The sequence below is a fragment of the Heptranchias perlo genome, chromosome 4 (assembly GCF_035084215.1).
Source record: "Heptranchias perlo isolate sHepPer1 chromosome 4, sHepPer1.hap1, whole genome shotgun sequence".
Lineage (NCBI taxonomy): Eukaryota > Metazoa > Chordata > Chondrichthyes > Hexanchiformes > Hexanchidae > Heptranchias > Heptranchias perlo.
Window position 1 is genome coordinate 99,038,052 of NC_090328.1, and position 16,854 is coordinate 99,054,905.

Sequence of the window (16,854 nt, forward strand, 5' to 3'; positions counted from 1 at the left end):
CTTCCTTTTATATAAAATCAAAAGCGAAATACTGCAGATGCTGGAAATCAAATAAAAACAGAAAATGCTGGAGCAGCTCAGCAAGTCAGGCGGCATGTGTGGAGAAAGATGCAGAGTTGACGTTTGAGGTCGAAGACCTTTTGTCAGAACTCATGAAAGTTCTGACGAAAGGTCTTTGACCTAAAACATTAACTCTTTTTCCACAGATGCTGCCTGACTTGCTGAGCTTTTCCAGCATTTTCTGTTTTTATTCCTTTTATATAAACCAGCTCCATCGTGTGCAGTGTAACACTGACAGACAAGCGTCAATACAGGAATATAGTTGCACATTACTAGCCCAGGGCTTCTGCTGCAGGAGATTGAAACCACTCAGCTTTTGCTCCTCTCGGCATGTTCTTACTCTGCGCTGTGGGTAAGTGCCTTAAATAATAGTGAAAGTAGCAAACAGGGACAGTTTGTTTGCTTACAACACATTATGATCACTTCTCACTGAAACAGCTGTCCTTGCCTGTAAGTTGAGCCCCAGACTAATCCTGTATTGCTACATGCACAAATTAACAAATGCAACCCCTCATTACTTCCCTTCAATCAGATCATGATGCTAAATGTGACCTCATTCCCTCTGGCATACTTACACCTGATGTAAACATTATCAGTGTAGCTGCTATCAACTTTTAACCTAAAAGTGGTCCCACCTCAATTGTGTCTTTACTAAGTGTTGGCTTTGTGTCTCGGATCCAGTGCTCTACTTTCCCTGGAACTGCCAGTTCCACTGGAGTATACTGGCACTCAGCCCCAAATCAGATGGATTTGATTGTGGTTAAATGAAAGGCAATGCATAGTGGACATGAAGCAACACATGTATGTACAAAATGTCCATTAGCTAAGATGTAGAAGAAAAAGGACCTGGTCTATGTTGAATTAACTGAGTAGAGGACAAGGGTAGTCCTCTAGAACATGTGTCTGTAGGTCTAGGGAAAATTCTTCTTAGGGCCCTTTAGCAACTGTGGAACTCAAAGCAAGGATGCACTGAGCTCTGTGAAGTCAAAGTCCATGAAATTGAAAATATCCGTGAGAAATTTGTGAAGAAATGGAATTACCAGCGTATGCAAATCTTATTCCACCTCAAATGATTGTGAATGCTCATTGTGATCATCCCTCTCTACAAGTAAGAAATTAATTTTCTCTTTAAGGACTGCAAACTGTGCTTCCATCTCATAGATGGGGTCCTCAGCAACCTTGGTACACACTTCAATATTACTGGCAGCAATCTAAAGGAGGGAACATGATGTGGAAACTTACCTGACTTATGTATCTCACTTCAGCGAGAACAATGTGATAATGGGACAACTGCACCTCATGGCGTTGGTCTTAGAGCCTGGAAAATGAGGTGGTGGCAGTGTAGTAACACTACTAGTTTATGCTCATTAGGACCAAAGTGGGTCAAACTTGACTTTGTCAACAATTTAGGCAAGGCTGATTACGTTTATCTTTTCTCATGTCAAAGTCTCAGGAGAAAGAAAAGAGTAGAGTCCAATTATTTGTCATTCAGTCAGTGTAAGGCTGTTATCAACAAGATGGAGCATGTCGGGGGATGCCTCTCAAACAAGTATCATTACAAGACAAAACTTGCAGAGCAGTGCTCATTGATGAGGCTATATTAAGAATACTGTAGAATTTTAACAATTTTAATCCTCAAAATGGATATTGATTGATACGAAGAGAAACATGATTCATGGAACTCAAATTCTGAGCATGTGTTGACATAATTAAATTTACTGTACCACTCATTTCTCCAATTGTAGCCTGAACACTGTAGTCAATTTGACTGTTCAATTCTGACTCCATAATGGTTAATAGCCATATGACTTTATTTAGCACAAGGATCAATACCTTATAGTATTGAAGCAGTAGTTTACAAAGCACAATTGAGAATTATATTACCCCATTAGCCTTTGGGTACAGGCCGCGACTCTGTTCCACGTTCCCTCGTACACGTACTCTCGTTCATGTTTACCTGCTAGGTACCTTCTTTTGTGTCCTCTACAACCTGACCCTCACAAGGGATCTCTTTTTTTAATACTACTTTTGGGGGCAGGCACAGGGGCTGTTACTGACACAGGTGTTTACCCTATCAGGGTCTTTCTAAAGGGTGAGGTGGCCAACGAGGCATCATGTATCTCTTTAGACAAAGGAAGAAGGTTCATCCCACTTATCTCTACATTTCGTGGGCAAAATGTCATACCCTCTGGTTGACCAATCATTGGCTTCCAACACTAGAGGGGCCTGCCTCTTCAACTTATCGTCACTTCAAAGCCGAAGCTGGCGCTTTGGACCTGTTATCTTTTCACTCCCTGTCTAGTCCCAAACCACTAACTCTGAGGCCTCCTGTTACGTTAAGGCTGTTGGCCATCTTGCAGCTTGGACAGCTCTCATTCTGTGGCTGCAACTGTTTGTGTTAGCAATCTCAATCAGTCTGTCAATTACCTTAGAAGCAAAAGTCCTTATAAAAAAATTTACAAAACCTGTAAGTGCAAGTTAGTTACCATATACTGATTGATTAATACAGAAAGGTGATCATATAAAGGCAGTAAAAGTTACATATCAAAAATACATGTGGTAAAATGAGTCAAGGTTTACTGATTCTGGAATGTGGTTGCCTTGCGACAAAGGCCCATCCTTTATTTCACTGCTTTTGCCTCAGATAGCATGGTTGTGTTTTTAAACCTCTATTACTGAATTTGTGTGGAAACTATATTTCCTTACAACACCTCTAGCAATGGTTTCTCTTTCCACCTCCAGAGTTCCCTAAGGATCTATCCTTGGCCTTCTCTTCCTCATCATAGTATCATTTTATGGTATAGCACAGAAGGCGGCCATTCGGCTCATCGTGCCTGTGCCGGCTCTTTGGAAGTGCTATCCAATTAGTCCCACTTCCCTGCTCTTTCCCCATAGCCCTGTAATTCTTTTCCCCTTCAAGTATTTATCCAATTCCCTTTTGGAAATTAGTATTGAATCTGCTTCCACCACCCTTTCAGGCAGTGCGTTCCAGGTCATAACTCTGAAAAAATGTTTCCTCTGATTCTTTTGCCAATCACCTTGTATCTGTGTCCTTTGGTTACCACCCTTCTGCAAACAGTTTCTCATAATTTATACTATCAAAACCGTTCATGATTTTGAACACCTCTATCAAATCTCCCCTCAACCTTCTCTGCTTTAAAGGAGAACAACCCCAGCTTCGCCAGTCTCTCCACATAATTGACATCCCTTATCACTGGCACCATTCTAGTAAATCTCCTCTGCACCCTCTCAAGGCCTTGACATCCTTCCTAAATACTCCAGCTGAGGCCTAAAGTGTTTCAAAAAGGTTTAACATAACTTCCTACTCTATGCCTTTATTTATAAAGTCAAGGATCCCATATGCCTTTTTAAACCACCTTCTCAACTTGTCCTGCCACTTTCAAAGATTTGTGCACATACACTCCCGGGTCTCTGTTCCTGCACTCCCTTTAAAATGGTATCATTCAGTTTATATTTCCTTTCCTCGTTCTTCCTACCAAAATGTATCACTTTACACTTCTCTGATAAATGTCATCTGCCATGTGTCTGCCTATTTCACCAGTCTATGTCCTCCTGAAGTCTGTTACTATCCTCCACATTGTTTGCTACATTTCAGAGTTTCGTGTCATCTGCAAACTTTGAAATTATACCTTGTACATCCAAGTCCAGGTCATTTATATATTATCTATATGCTGCCCCTTGGCAACATCATTTGCAGACATGCAGCCAGCTTCCACATATTCAGTGCCGACACCAAGCTCTATCTCTCCATCACCTCTCTCAGCCCCTCTACTGTCTTGCGCTATCAGACTGTTTATCTGAAATCCAGTCCTGGACAAACCATATCTTCCTGCAACTAAACATTTAGGAAGACCAAAACCATCATCTTCAGCCCTGCCACAAATTCCACCACCAATTCCACCCCTCTCCATCCCTTGGCTGAACCAGACTATTCCTCACCTCTGCATTCTGTTCAACCAAGTCTCATCTACTTCCACCTAACATTGCTCATCTTCACCCTATTTCAGCCCATCTTTCACTGAAGCCCTCATCGATGACTATTACCTTCAGACTCAATTATTCTAATACTCTTCCGATATCCACCTTCCATAGACTTTAGCTCATCCAAAACTCTGCTGCTCGTATCCTGTGCTGCATCAAATCCTGCTCACCCATCACCTCTGTCCTTCCTGACCTATTGTCTTCTGGCACCCCCCCCTCCCCCAACAACTCCTCAAATTTAAAAGTCTCAATGATGTGCTTAAATCCCTTCCTGGCCACACCCATCCCTTTCTCTGTAACCTCCTCTTGCCTTCCATTCCTCTGACTCCAGTCTTTGCCTCACTATTGGCGGCTGTGTCTTCAGCCAACTAGACCCCACGCTCTAGAATGCCCTCCAAAACACTCCACCTCCCTCTTCTCCTCCAAGACCCTATATAAAACCTATCACTTTAACCAAGCTTTTGGCCACTTCTCTTAATCTCTCCCTCTTTGGCTGTGTCCAGTTTTTCCCTCATCTCGCTGAAGCACCTTGGGATGTTTTTCTACATTTAAGGTGCTATATAAATGCAAGTTGCTGTTCTCATTGAAAGACATGTCTGACGTGGATGGAACCAGCTGGTATCCTCTCTGCTTTTAGGTAGAAAAGTTGTGTTCTTTTTTCTAGATTTAAAAGCGCAATCAAAATGACCACAAACAAACATCAATTTTCAAGCTGTCAAATTCAACTACAGTAGAAAACCAGCCAACAATACGTCTGCAGCAACTTCATGATCACTAAAATTGCTTGTTAATCATTATAACTGCTGAAAGTTTTATTTAATTAGTTATAGAGCATGCAAGAGAGGAAAACTTTCTTTTTTGCCCGGCTGTCAAATTCGTTAAACCTAATTTACCGCCTGGATCATTGAGGCGATAGCAAATAGCATCATAGGGATATTGTATCTATACTGAAAAATGAGTAAATTAATTTCCATGACTGACTTCATATGGAAATGAGGGACATACATGGAAGTTTATTGTAATTTTTTTTTTGAGTAAATCAGATTGATTCAGTGCCAGTTCTGTCCAACTAGTGATTATTCTCCTTGGAAGGGTGGGAAACAATTGTGGTGTTTTTGGTCAAGACAGCTCCAAGATGACGTTTGAGTGACGCAAGTTTGAAACCAAGTCAACTTTTTGTGCTGGACTTAGTAATCAGATACTTGAACCAGGCAGGTCCAAAGTATCCCACAGAACTGCTGATTGACCAGTGTGGCTTACTAATGGAACCTTGTGATCCATTACTGGAGACTGGCATTATTTTTTAATAAGTCAATCAATATCCTGACAGGTACGATGGCCCCGGTAGACTGCACGGTTCTAGCTGGTTCAACTCCAGCAGATGCACACTTGTAGATCCCTAAGCCTCAGCTTTACCAATCTGCAATTAACCTGTCCCAACTTAGGTAGGGGATGTGATGGCCCAGAGCGTACGCCATTGGCTTTGAAACCCTAAGAGGGTTTCCTGCACTACTTGGAATCCTGCTGATAGCGGTATTGTTTAACCAAAAGCAAAATATGGCGGATGCTGGAAATCTGAAATAAAAACAGAAAATGCTGTACTCTGCAGGCCAGACAGCATCTGAGGAGAAAAACAGTGAACATTTCAGGTCGATGACCTTTCGCCAGAACTCAACCTGAAACGTTAACTGTTTCTTTCTCCACGGTGCTGCCTGACCTGAGTATTTCCAGCATTTTTGGTATTGTTTAATGCTTTGCTCTAGTCTTCAAGAGTTGGATGTCATTATCAACTATTACAGTACTCAAAACACAGTTTTCCTGCAGTTGGGATTTAGTGCGGTTGGTGAAAATTCAATCTTTACCAGTTCCACTCTAAATATCAAACTCTGCTTCCTTTACTCTGCTGGCTGGAATCTTGTCCCGAGATTATAAACTGATTTTAGATTAGAATTTCAAATTATGAGGACAGGTTGCATAAAATTGGCTTGTATTCCCTTGAGGTTAGAAGGTTGAGGGGTGATCTAATTGAAGTGCTCAAAATGAGAAAAAGATTCAATATGATAGATACAGAGAAACTATTTCCTCTGGTAGGGAATCCAGAACAATGGGGCACAATCTTATAATTACAACTACGTTATTTAGGAGTGAAATCAGGAAACACCTTTTCCCACATAGAAAGGTAGTGGAAATCTAGAGCTGGGTCAATTTAAATTTTCATGGGTATCAAGGGATATGGATCAAAGGTGGGTAAATGGGACTGTGGTACAGATTAGCCGTGATCTGACTGAAATGGTGAAACAGGCTTGACAGGCTGAACGGCCTACTCCTATTCCTGTGAGGAGAGTGTGTTCACTATCAGGCAAACAGAAACTCTACCTGTGTAGACTTCCCAATATCTTGGTTTGGAGATGGGCTTCTGCACGTCAGACATGAGCTGAGCAAAAAAAAAGTATTAACATTTTGATTTTTAAACTGTCATATTAAAATGTAACAGTCCAACTATGCATATCAGAAAAGATACAAGTAAGTTTAATATAAATCTTTTCAGGTTGAGCATGTCAAATAATGAAAAATTCAGGGACCTTGCAATTTCAACAAAAAAACCTCAGGTCCTCACTATATGGAAGAAATGAGGGTCTCTGATCTGTGTTAAATCACAGGTTTCCTGTATTCTCCCTCCTTACTGAAGTATTTTGGGCCCATCTCTGCTACTGGAAGCATTTGGGCGCACCACCAGGTCCCTTCTACCCCCCCACCTCACTGAAACCATTTGGGACCTTGCCAACCCCCCTCCCCCTTCGCTGAATGTTTTGAGAATTACCCACTAATAGGATTATTGGTGAGCCCACCTAATTCTCTCCATTCCTGAGAACAACGAAGAGCACTACAATCAGTTTCCCAGAGTGATTGCTAATCCAACACCCCCCACCAAAGCACTGGGCAAACTAATGATCCCTTCTACACCCCATTGATGTACTTTGCTGCCTGAGCCACTCCACTCGAGGCCTCTGCTAAAAGTCTTCTTTTGCCTATGCTGCTCCCATCCCCCTCCTCATTTCCTCTTTCCCATCTCCCTTTCTCACTCCTCTGTCCCACTCACCTCCCTCTTCTGCCCGTTGCAAAGTTACAGCAGCAGAGCGGGATCAGCTCCGAGGAAAGTCCCCCTCAAAAGGTATGCTGCCTAAGGAGAAGCTTCACACTGCAGGAAGGAGGGTACATCGTGGCTAATATACGACAGCTTACTTTCCCTTCAAGTGACCATTTCGGTTCTTGCAATCTATAATGGTTAAATTATTATTTTTGTACTAGTCTGTGGTGGTTGATCTACAATGGCAATCTTGTGCTGTGGATTAACAAAACCAAACCAAAGTTTTTATTGAAGTTAGAAAAAATGATTTATTTGAGAAACCTTCAATAGTAGAAATTTTTTGTATAAAAGTGTACACATTCATATTAAAATAAAATGCAGATTCCTGCAGAAATCCCTCTGTTTGGTGAAAAAGTTGTTTAAACATTGCTGGAGAGCATTGCCAGGGCAATTAAATCCCAAAACTACACCGTTGCTCATTAGGTGTGAGTGTTGCCTCTACTTGTTCCTTTGCTGCCAGTGATAGAGACAGATGTGCTTTTCAAAGCAAATTTCAATGCTTCAAGACAAGGAATGGACCATTTTCCAAATTTGGGCACCCAGTACCAGCATTTCTCAGTCAGGTTTACCAGAGTTAGATGCAGAATAAACTTCCTTTTATCCTCATTAGAACATCACCCAGTGGATTGGTGTGACAATTTGAATCAGACGCAGTTGTCCTGTGACCTCCACAAGTGAGATTACAGGCAAAAAGTATTAGCCAAAAGTATTAACCAGAAGCTACCTGGCTTCTGCAAAAGTGTACAATCTATTTAATTGCTCAAAGGGACCAGCACTGCAATAATTTTCAACAGGGCCATAATGTTAATTAGTGGACTTTAACCCATTCCTTTTCCCCATAAATTAAGTTTCATTGCATTTTACACTGACGTTCATCAGTGGAGGGGTTCCGCCACCAGTCATCATGCTCATTCTCGTCGGGTTTAGGTTTCTGTTGAGGACTTCCATCTAAAAGACAAAAAAAATTCCAAAGTTAAGATCACAAGCGGGCCTCGTTTTATAAAAAAATTCTATTTCAGGGATCCTCTACAGAGTTTTGCAAAACATCCACATCTGAGTTGATGGAGGGAGATTTTACTGAGATGAACCTGCCCCTTGAACCTGCCACAGCTTTGGGATTACAGCTCATGGCCTCTTTAAAGCCTGGCTGCTGGCCTAATGTTTCTCCTTCTCTCCCTTCCCCAAAGAATATCCATGATTCATCTTATTTCCAAGAAAAGTTCCTGTTATAAAAATGCAAAACAAAACAAGACCAAAAAGCTGTTCTGTAGTAAGAACCTGTCTGTAGTTACCATAGAATACCTGTAACACAAAGGAAAGTAGCTGTCTGCAGTTACCTTCCTTTTACAGGTCATAGAATACTTTTGGCTAATACTTTTTGCCTGTAATCTCACTTGTGGAGGTCCTGCAAATTCATCTTTTTCAAGTATATATCCAATTCTCTTTTGAAAGTTATTATTGAATCTGCTTCCGTCTCCCTTTCAGGCAATGTATTCCAGGTCATAACTCACTGCGTAAAAACAATTCTCATCTTGCTTCTGGTTCTTTTGCCAATCACCTTAAATTTGTGACCTCTGGTTATCGACCCTCCTACCAGTAGAAACAGTTTCTCCTTATTTACTCTATCAAATCCCGTCATAATTTTGAACACCTCTATTAAATCTCCCTATTATCTTCCCTGCTCTAAGGAGAACAATCCCACTCCACATAACTGAAGTCCCTCATCCCTGGTACCATTCTATTACATCACCTCTGCACTCATTCCAAGGTCTTGACATCCTTCCTAAAGTGTGATGCCCAGAATTGGACACAATCCTCCAGCTGGAGCCTAACCAGTATTTTAATAAAAGGTTTAGTATAGCTTTCTTGCTTTTGTATTCTATGCCTATTTACATAAAAAAGCATATTGATACTTGACTAACAGTCTTATTGACTTGTCCTGCCACCTTCAAAAGGTGTGTGTATGTGAACCCCCAGGTCTGTGTTGCTGCACACCATTCAAAATTTTTCCATTTAGTTTATATTGCTTCTCCACATTCTTCCTTCCAAAATGCATCACTTCACAATCAAATTTCACCTGCTGTGTGTCTGTCCATTTCACCAGTTTGTATGTCCTCCTGAGGTCTGTTACTATCCTCCTCACTGTTTACTACATTTCCAAGTTTTGCGTCACCTGCAAACTTTGAAATAATGCCGCCTATACCCAAGTCCAGGTCATTAATATATATCAAAGAGCAGTGATCCTATGCTGACCCTTTGGGGGAACACCACAGTACACTTCCCTCGAATCTGAAAAACAAGCAACCATTCACTACTATGCTCTGCTTTCGGTCACTTAGAATGGCTTTTGTATCCACGCTACCACTGCCCCTTTAATCCCATGGGCTTCAATTTGGTTAACCAGTCTATTATCAAACGCCTTTTGAAAGTCCACAGACACATCAATCCTCTTATTTCATCGAGGAACTCAATCAAGTTCGTCAGACACTATTTGCCTTTAACAAATCCATATTGGCTGTCACTTATTAACCCATGTTTTTCCCAGTGACAATTAATTTTGTTCCATATTATGGTCTTTGGAAATTTCCCCACCACCGACATTAGACTGACCGGCCTGTAATTAAAGGGAGACGGAAGCAGATTTATCCCTCTCCCCCTTTTTTGAACAGGGGTGTAACATTTGTGACCTTCCAGTCCTCTGGCCACAGTCTTTCAATCCTTCTTGGAAAAGGGAGTGGTGCCAGAGTCTCCAATGTTTCCACCCTTACTATCAGCAACCTAGGACGCATCCCATCCGGACTGGGTGACTTTTCTACTTTGAGCGTTACCAACCCTTTAAGTATCACCTCTATTTTTATCCTATCCAGTTTCTCTGCCCCCTTCTCCTTTACTGTGACATTAACAGCGTCCTTTTCTTTTGTGAATACAGATGCAAAGTACTCATTTAGTACCTTAGCCACATCCTCTGTCTCCCAGAGATGATTTCCTTTTTGGTCCCTAATTGGCCCTACCCTTCCTTTGACTATCCTTTTACTCTTTATATGATTACAAAAGACTTTTGGGTTCCCTGCTAATCTTTTCCCCTCATTTCATTTTTCAGTTCTCCTCTGCACTTTCTGTATTCTGTTTAATTTTCTACTGTCTAATGAACCTGACATTTACCGCAAGCCTCCTTTCATTTCATTTCATTTCATTTGAATTTCAATTTCTTTAGTCGTCCAGGGAACTCTAGCTTTAGATGCCCGTCCTTACTCCTTCATAGGAATGTGTTCAATGGTAAGTATCACTCTGTAAAATTACCTCCCTTTTACAGGTGATCTAGAATTACCTCCCTTTTACAGCTGAATGCTGACACTGGCAACCTGTACCTCAAAGAATGATTTACTTTTACTTCAAGTAGCCAACACTGCTTATAAGTTATTTGGGAAGTTGGCTCATGGCACATGTGGGCAATTAACTGTTATTCATCCAATAGAAGCATTCCAAGTAGGGTTTTTCTTTTGCAGTGGGGGTGTCAGAAAGGGAAGAGCAAGAGACAGATTCACTATACAGCAAAAGGAACAAGCTCAGCATCTCCCCATAGTAAACTACAAAGTGCATAAGTTTTTACTACAAGTGCTCTAACCATTAGAAGATCAGTCAATATATAAACACATTTTCTCTTTTCATTAATGGTTTAATTTGAACTCTTGCAGATCTATTTCAATCACACAAATGCTGAATGCACTTACCTGCTAAGAAACCTAGCTGGGAGTTATCAAAAATTTTGGTGCGAGGGAGTGGCCACAGATGCGATTCCATACCAAAGGATGACAATTTAGAAGAATCAACGGGTAGCATCTTTCCTGAAGCAAGTGAAGTTGAATCTTGAGTGACAGCAGTTTTGCATTCAGGAGGAAATAATTCTGTCGAAATCTCAACTTTTTGTGGCACTGGTGCATGTTCTCTCTGTGATAGGGAAGTGAGGCTCTCTTGTGGACTCAGAGTCAAAGTGTGTTGAACGTTTTCATACTCCAGTCGATGTGCTGATGGCACTCGTACCTTCTCTTTAAGCTTATTATTTTCATATTTTAGTTCAGTCACAGTTCTAAAAGGAATTGAGATATCATTGTCCGACACCAAGTAGAGCTTTAATTTTATTTGAGAGGGGAAGCTTTTCCAGGTAATTTCCTCTCAGGATCGCAATAAGATTATAACAAGAAAATTTTTTAAAAGTTGCATATTTTAACTGCAAGATGGGAAACTTGCATTAAATAATTACCGCTCTGCAATTTAGCACATTCTAAAGCAAAAAGTCTGAAGATCACAAAAAGCACATTTTTCTGTATTACATGCTATAGCATAGTTTACAAAGTAGCACAAGTCACAACTTCAAAAAAGGACAATACAGAGAACAGCATATGCTCAAGTTGTTTGATATTCAAGGAGAAAAATCTTAAAATCTGGGTTTATATTACATTCGAATCAAATTCCTATCAAGACAGTACAGCTGTATAATCTTTTCCCCTATCAAGACAGTACAGCTGCTCTTTCCCCCGTTCTAAACAGAGAGCAGTCTGCTCATTTGGTCAGAACAGAGTGCTGCATTTTAACTGAACATCAAAGGGCAGATTTTCCATTTTGGTGCTCTGTGAAAATCAGGAAATTGCGCACTACCACCCCATGCAGCTCAGATGATTGGGTTAGTATAGAAATTTGGGAGGCCTAGATTTTAAAATGGATACAGGTAGCGAAAAACCAGTCTCCCTCCCCCCCAAAACACAATGCAGTGAAAAAATGCTGTTAACAGAAGAATGAAAGTGCAGGATGTACGGAAAGTCATGAAACATGCAAATGTCAAAAGGGACCACGTTCCTAGTGATTTTCCTCCCAGTCCCAGTGATTGATGGGCTAATTCACGAGGATTGTAAGAATAAAACAGCTAAGAAAGAATGAGTGATGTAGTGTTAAGACAAATATCAAACAAGGAAAAGCAGTGACTAACATCAATGATTGTTGAAAAAAAAGAGTGCACTTGAGGAATGTGGATATGAAAGGATCACGAGGTGCAATCGATGTTTCAGTGAGTACAGCCGCCCTGAGAAACTACTTGTACCATTTTTAAGCTATGGCTCTTGGATGCTAGCAAGAACTACCCAAAAAGCATGTACGCACTATGAAGCCAGTGTTTTATTTTAAATAGCCAACAGAATAAAGGCGGCATATTTGAATATAAAAGATTACCTTGTAAGACGTGCATTTTCCTTCTTGAGCTGATTTAGATCTCGATTAAGTTTAGCTTTCTCTGAATTTAAAACAAGCAGCAGTGCATTCTGAACTATACCGCTTCCAGCACTGCATGAGAGAGATGCATCGGCAGAACGGGTCTCATCTTTATGTTCAACCATAACTGATAAAAATATTAATGAAATATCAGTAGGATATCCTAAACACAATGCTATCCAAAAATTTACTAACTATAACATTTCGTCTTTAAAAAATAAGATCTGACTACGTTAGAAAGCCATTAACAAAAGCATGTAGAAACACAGCAACTATACAGCTAATCAGCCAGTGACAACTTGAAACCCTTGACAAGGAGGCAGAGTACGTGGCCACTACACATAGCAAACTCCAATATTCCTGGGAAGGGGAAGGGGCAGGGGGAAAACAAAGAGGCCCTGCCCTCCCAAAAGCAATACATGGTACTACCCTATTCAATCCGTAATCTTTGATGGACATACCCAAGGTTTTATGCTGAAAAGGAAGCAAACTGTTGTCTAGACATATTTACACAGCTAAGGCCCTAATAAACAACCACATGACAGAAAAGGGAAGGATTCTATTTCGCAAACTTCCTTGATGAATTTGAGGATGTTATAAATGTATCATGGAACTCCCAATGATGTATGTTTATTTGGATTTCCAAAAGGCCTTCAAGGTCCCAGATGAGTAGGGGCCTTTAATAAATCAGTTTTTAAACTGACATCCACTAATAAATTAACAATTATTTTTGGTTTTGATTGGTAGAAACTGATGCTTTCCTGAATTTGAGAAAAAAACATACCCAAAGTGTCTCAGTGTTATATTTTACCCAAAAATCAGGTCTGGAGATTGCATGAATCAAATCTGCAATGTCAGCATCTCTGAAATGCTGTGAGCTGTGTATTCCAGCACCAATTTGGGCAGCATCAGGTCTAAGTTCTAATGGTTGTGCCTCTATTTGGGCAGCAAGAACAAGAGGGAAGCAATGAAACAATTACATCAAGGGGCTGGTACATGGGGCAGCTATGGTTACCGGGGGAGGGGGAAGGACACACAAAGAGTGCCAGTTAGAGCTTTTACCTTGGAGTAATAAATATGCACTTTTTAAAAGGTATTTTTCAAAACAAAATGAAGACAAACCCTGGCTACTTATCTGATTACTTTTTTTTTAAAAAAAAAGAGTAAGTTTACATGAAACTTTAGGGACGACATACTCACTATTCATTGTACATATCCCCAAGTTCCTTTTTCACATATTCAGGAAAACACTTGCCATAACTGGTTATTCGAAAAGTAATTTTACAGCAGACGGAGGCAGCCATTTGGCCCATCACACCTGTGCCAGCTCTCTGACCCAGTCCCCTGTTCTCTGTGTGCCTGTTTAATTTTATTTTACTTATTCACTTCCCTTTTAAAAACTATTGTGTTCTGCTTACGTCACCCTTTCTGGTAGGGCACTCCATGTCTTAACTTTCGGCATAAAAAATATTTCTCCTAATCACTCCGTTTGATCTTTCGCTAAATGATCTTAAATTTATGCCCTTTAGTTACTGACTCACAGTAACTAAATTTTTCCCCATTTACCTCATCAAAATTCCTCTTTTGAACACCTTTATCAGATTGTCTCTTAACCTCCTTTTTTCCATTAAAAAAGTGACTAATTTCGTTAGTCTCTCCTTATAACTGAAGCCTTTCAAGCCTAGTATCACCTTAGCAAGCCTGTTCTATACTCTCTCCGTGGCCTTGTCATCCTAAATAGGACACCTAAAATATGATATTCTAACTGTAGCCTAAGATGATGTGTATAGGTTTGGCGTGTAGACACCACTTATAAAATCTAGGATCTTTTGGTTTTTAAAAAATAACAGCTATATCAACTTGTCCTCCACATTTGAAAGATTTATGCATTTGAACCCCTTTAAGTGTCTGTTCTTTATTCTTTTCAAAATGTTACCAGTTAGTGTACATATATCCTCATATTCTTCCCTCCCAAATGCATCAAAACTTCTCATGAAAGTTCATCTGATATCTATTGCCCTGCCTGCCTTGAAGACACAAAGCCCCCCTGTGTTTTTGTGTCACCTGTAAATTTTGACATTATGCCCCCTATACCAGAGACCAAAATCATTTATGTATTTCCAGAATTTGATGGTCAAATGAATTAGGATATATTTTGAAATCTACATTCTGAATTTGTGTACAATAGCAAAATCTCAAACTATTTGAATGCACAATGTTAGACAATTTTGTCTCTTGTTTTTTAGAAATGAATTAAAAAGATACTAACTTGTGGTATCCTGTTCTTGTTGGTTTCTTCGAAGTTTTTCCTTCATTTGTCTCAGCAACTCCTCTTTATGTTCTAAGCTGGCTTTTAGAGAACAAATTCTGCAAATAAATAATTCACTTTACTTACAATAGTCTAAATGAAAATAGTCAACATTAAACAAAATAGACAGCTATCCTTACTGATTTTCAAGATGTTTGCTCTCTTTAACCTTCTCCATCTCCAATACAAACAACCGATTTTTCAGCTCAGTTGTCTCCTCTTTGAAAGGCCGACTTCCTAAGTCCACCTTAGCCTGTGATAGCACAAAAATGCAAAAAATATTCTGGTGAATACTTCCTGCTGCAGGATAATTCAGGCATTATATACCTACACAAAAAAATTTCATAGCACTCTGGAACATGCAGTCCTTTTCAATCAGGTTTTGTTTCTCAACAAACCACTTGCCTTCAGATTTCAGTTTTGTGATTTTTGTTGTGAGTCACATGTGCTAACATAATTCCCAAATCCTGAAGAACAATGTGTTCTGTAAATTTTAGAACCTAAGATAATTTGAAATTACCACCAGTAGGGGACAGAATCAGAAAGCACCCTCAAGCCGCCTTGTTGACTTCAGAAAGAGCCTTATGCTTAAAACCAAAAATGAATGCCTTCAAAAAAAAATCTCCCAGGGCCCTTAGGAAAGTTTTGACTAACATCCTACTCCCCCCCCCCCCCCCCCCCCAAATCTGGTGGTATAACTTTTTATGTCCAGGAATCAGTCTTCATTTCCAACGATGTGCTACATCAGAATTACCCGACAGCACCTCAACAAATCAATTATTCAGCTGGGGTAAAACTGCACGTTTTTCTCTTAGCCTTTCAAAGCTGAGAATACACAGCAAAATTGTATGCAAAAGTGCACTAGTTGGGGCTAGGTTTTGGAATTTTGTTAGCTTTCAGAATTCAACTCATTTGTTTATTTGGAAAAACTCCAATTAAGATGAGAAAAGACACAACGTGCATCTCTGTCACCGTATGTGTACACCTAATAGCGGTTAGTAATTAGAATATTTATATTTTCTAACTTCAAACACACTGAGTATCACCTGGGTTTTGTAGTTCAAATAATGAGTTTTTTTGGAAAAATGAGCTCAAACTAAAAGACACAAAAAAGATAATTCAATGGATAAACTTAATCGTGTTATTGTGAAATATGTATTTTTGAATTTTTTTAAACTCTTATTTTGGATTGTTCATGTTTCAGTTGCTGAGAAAATGGCAATTGAAAATGTCTTTAAAAATTGAGTGATGTGTGAGAAAATAATATAGCACCACCAGGTTGTGCAACTAAAAGGTGACAAGTTTACATAAATGTGGACCTAGGAACCTATAATGGAAAAAGTTGACAAAACATGTTAACAAAGTGATAAGAAGGTTTTATAGACTGGAAGTACATTCAAGATTTTAAATAAGAAAGATCTACAGTAGATGCCAGACTATGCTGACTCCTCAAATAGGAAAAATAATGCTTTGCCATCTCTAAATTAATTTTGTAATTAACTTTTACAGATACATAGCTGTTTTCCTATTATCCTACCAACTACAGGAGCTACCTGGGCTGACCCAAGTTCCTTGAAAATTTCAGACTAACTCACTTCAGACTAATAAATGCCCCCAAAACACTTTATGGGGCTTTGTGGATTTAAATAACTGCCAACTAAGTTTGAATGCTGCTGCCATTCATACACATAATTGGAACAATCACAGCACACTTGTTTTGAGTGCATGGCTTGATTCCTCACAAGCAAATTTTCCCCATAGAAAGCTGAACAAACATTGCATCTATCAATTCAGGCTGCGACAGTGCAACTAGTTTTTAAGCTATGTATTGTGAGTCATTAAACAGTTTCATTTTGTCACCACCTCATCTTTAGCCCTGCAAAAATTATTCAAGCGTAGGCATCTAGTTTGCTGGTTGGAGAAATTTGATCTTTGTTGTTCTGAATGTATTCCCTAAAAAAAGTTATGGGAACACAACTCCTTTTAAGTTCTCAAATATTTAACAAAAGTATTTCTGGTGTTAGTAGTGCACAAATTTTTGCAGTTCACACACAATAAGCTCAATATCTAGCCC

General features: G+C 39.7%; 1 protein-coding gene across 1 annotated transcript in view; it reads right to left on the reverse strand.

Annotated features, from left to right (window-relative positions):
* Positions 1 to 7,466: 7,466 nt before the first annotated feature.
* LOC137320655 (centromere-associated protein E-like) overlaps positions 7,467 to 16,854 on the reverse strand; it is a 125,051-nt gene continuing 115,663 nt past the window's right edge. Inside the window, exons 42-46 of the mRNA XM_067982333.1 lie at positions 14,921 to 15,033; positions 14,742 to 14,839; positions 12,434 to 12,599; positions 10,942 to 11,297; positions 7,467 to 8,158 (exon numbers count right to left, since the gene is read on the reverse strand). Of these exons, the coding sequence (XP_067838434.1) occupies positions 8,061 to 8,158; positions 10,942 to 11,297; positions 12,434 to 12,599; positions 14,742 to 14,839; positions 14,921 to 15,033 (831 nt within the window). The 3' untranslated portion in view covers positions 7,467 to 8,060. The remainder of the gene's footprint in view (positions 8,159 to 10,941; positions 11,298 to 12,433; positions 12,600 to 14,741; positions 14,840 to 14,920; positions 15,034 to 16,854) is intronic.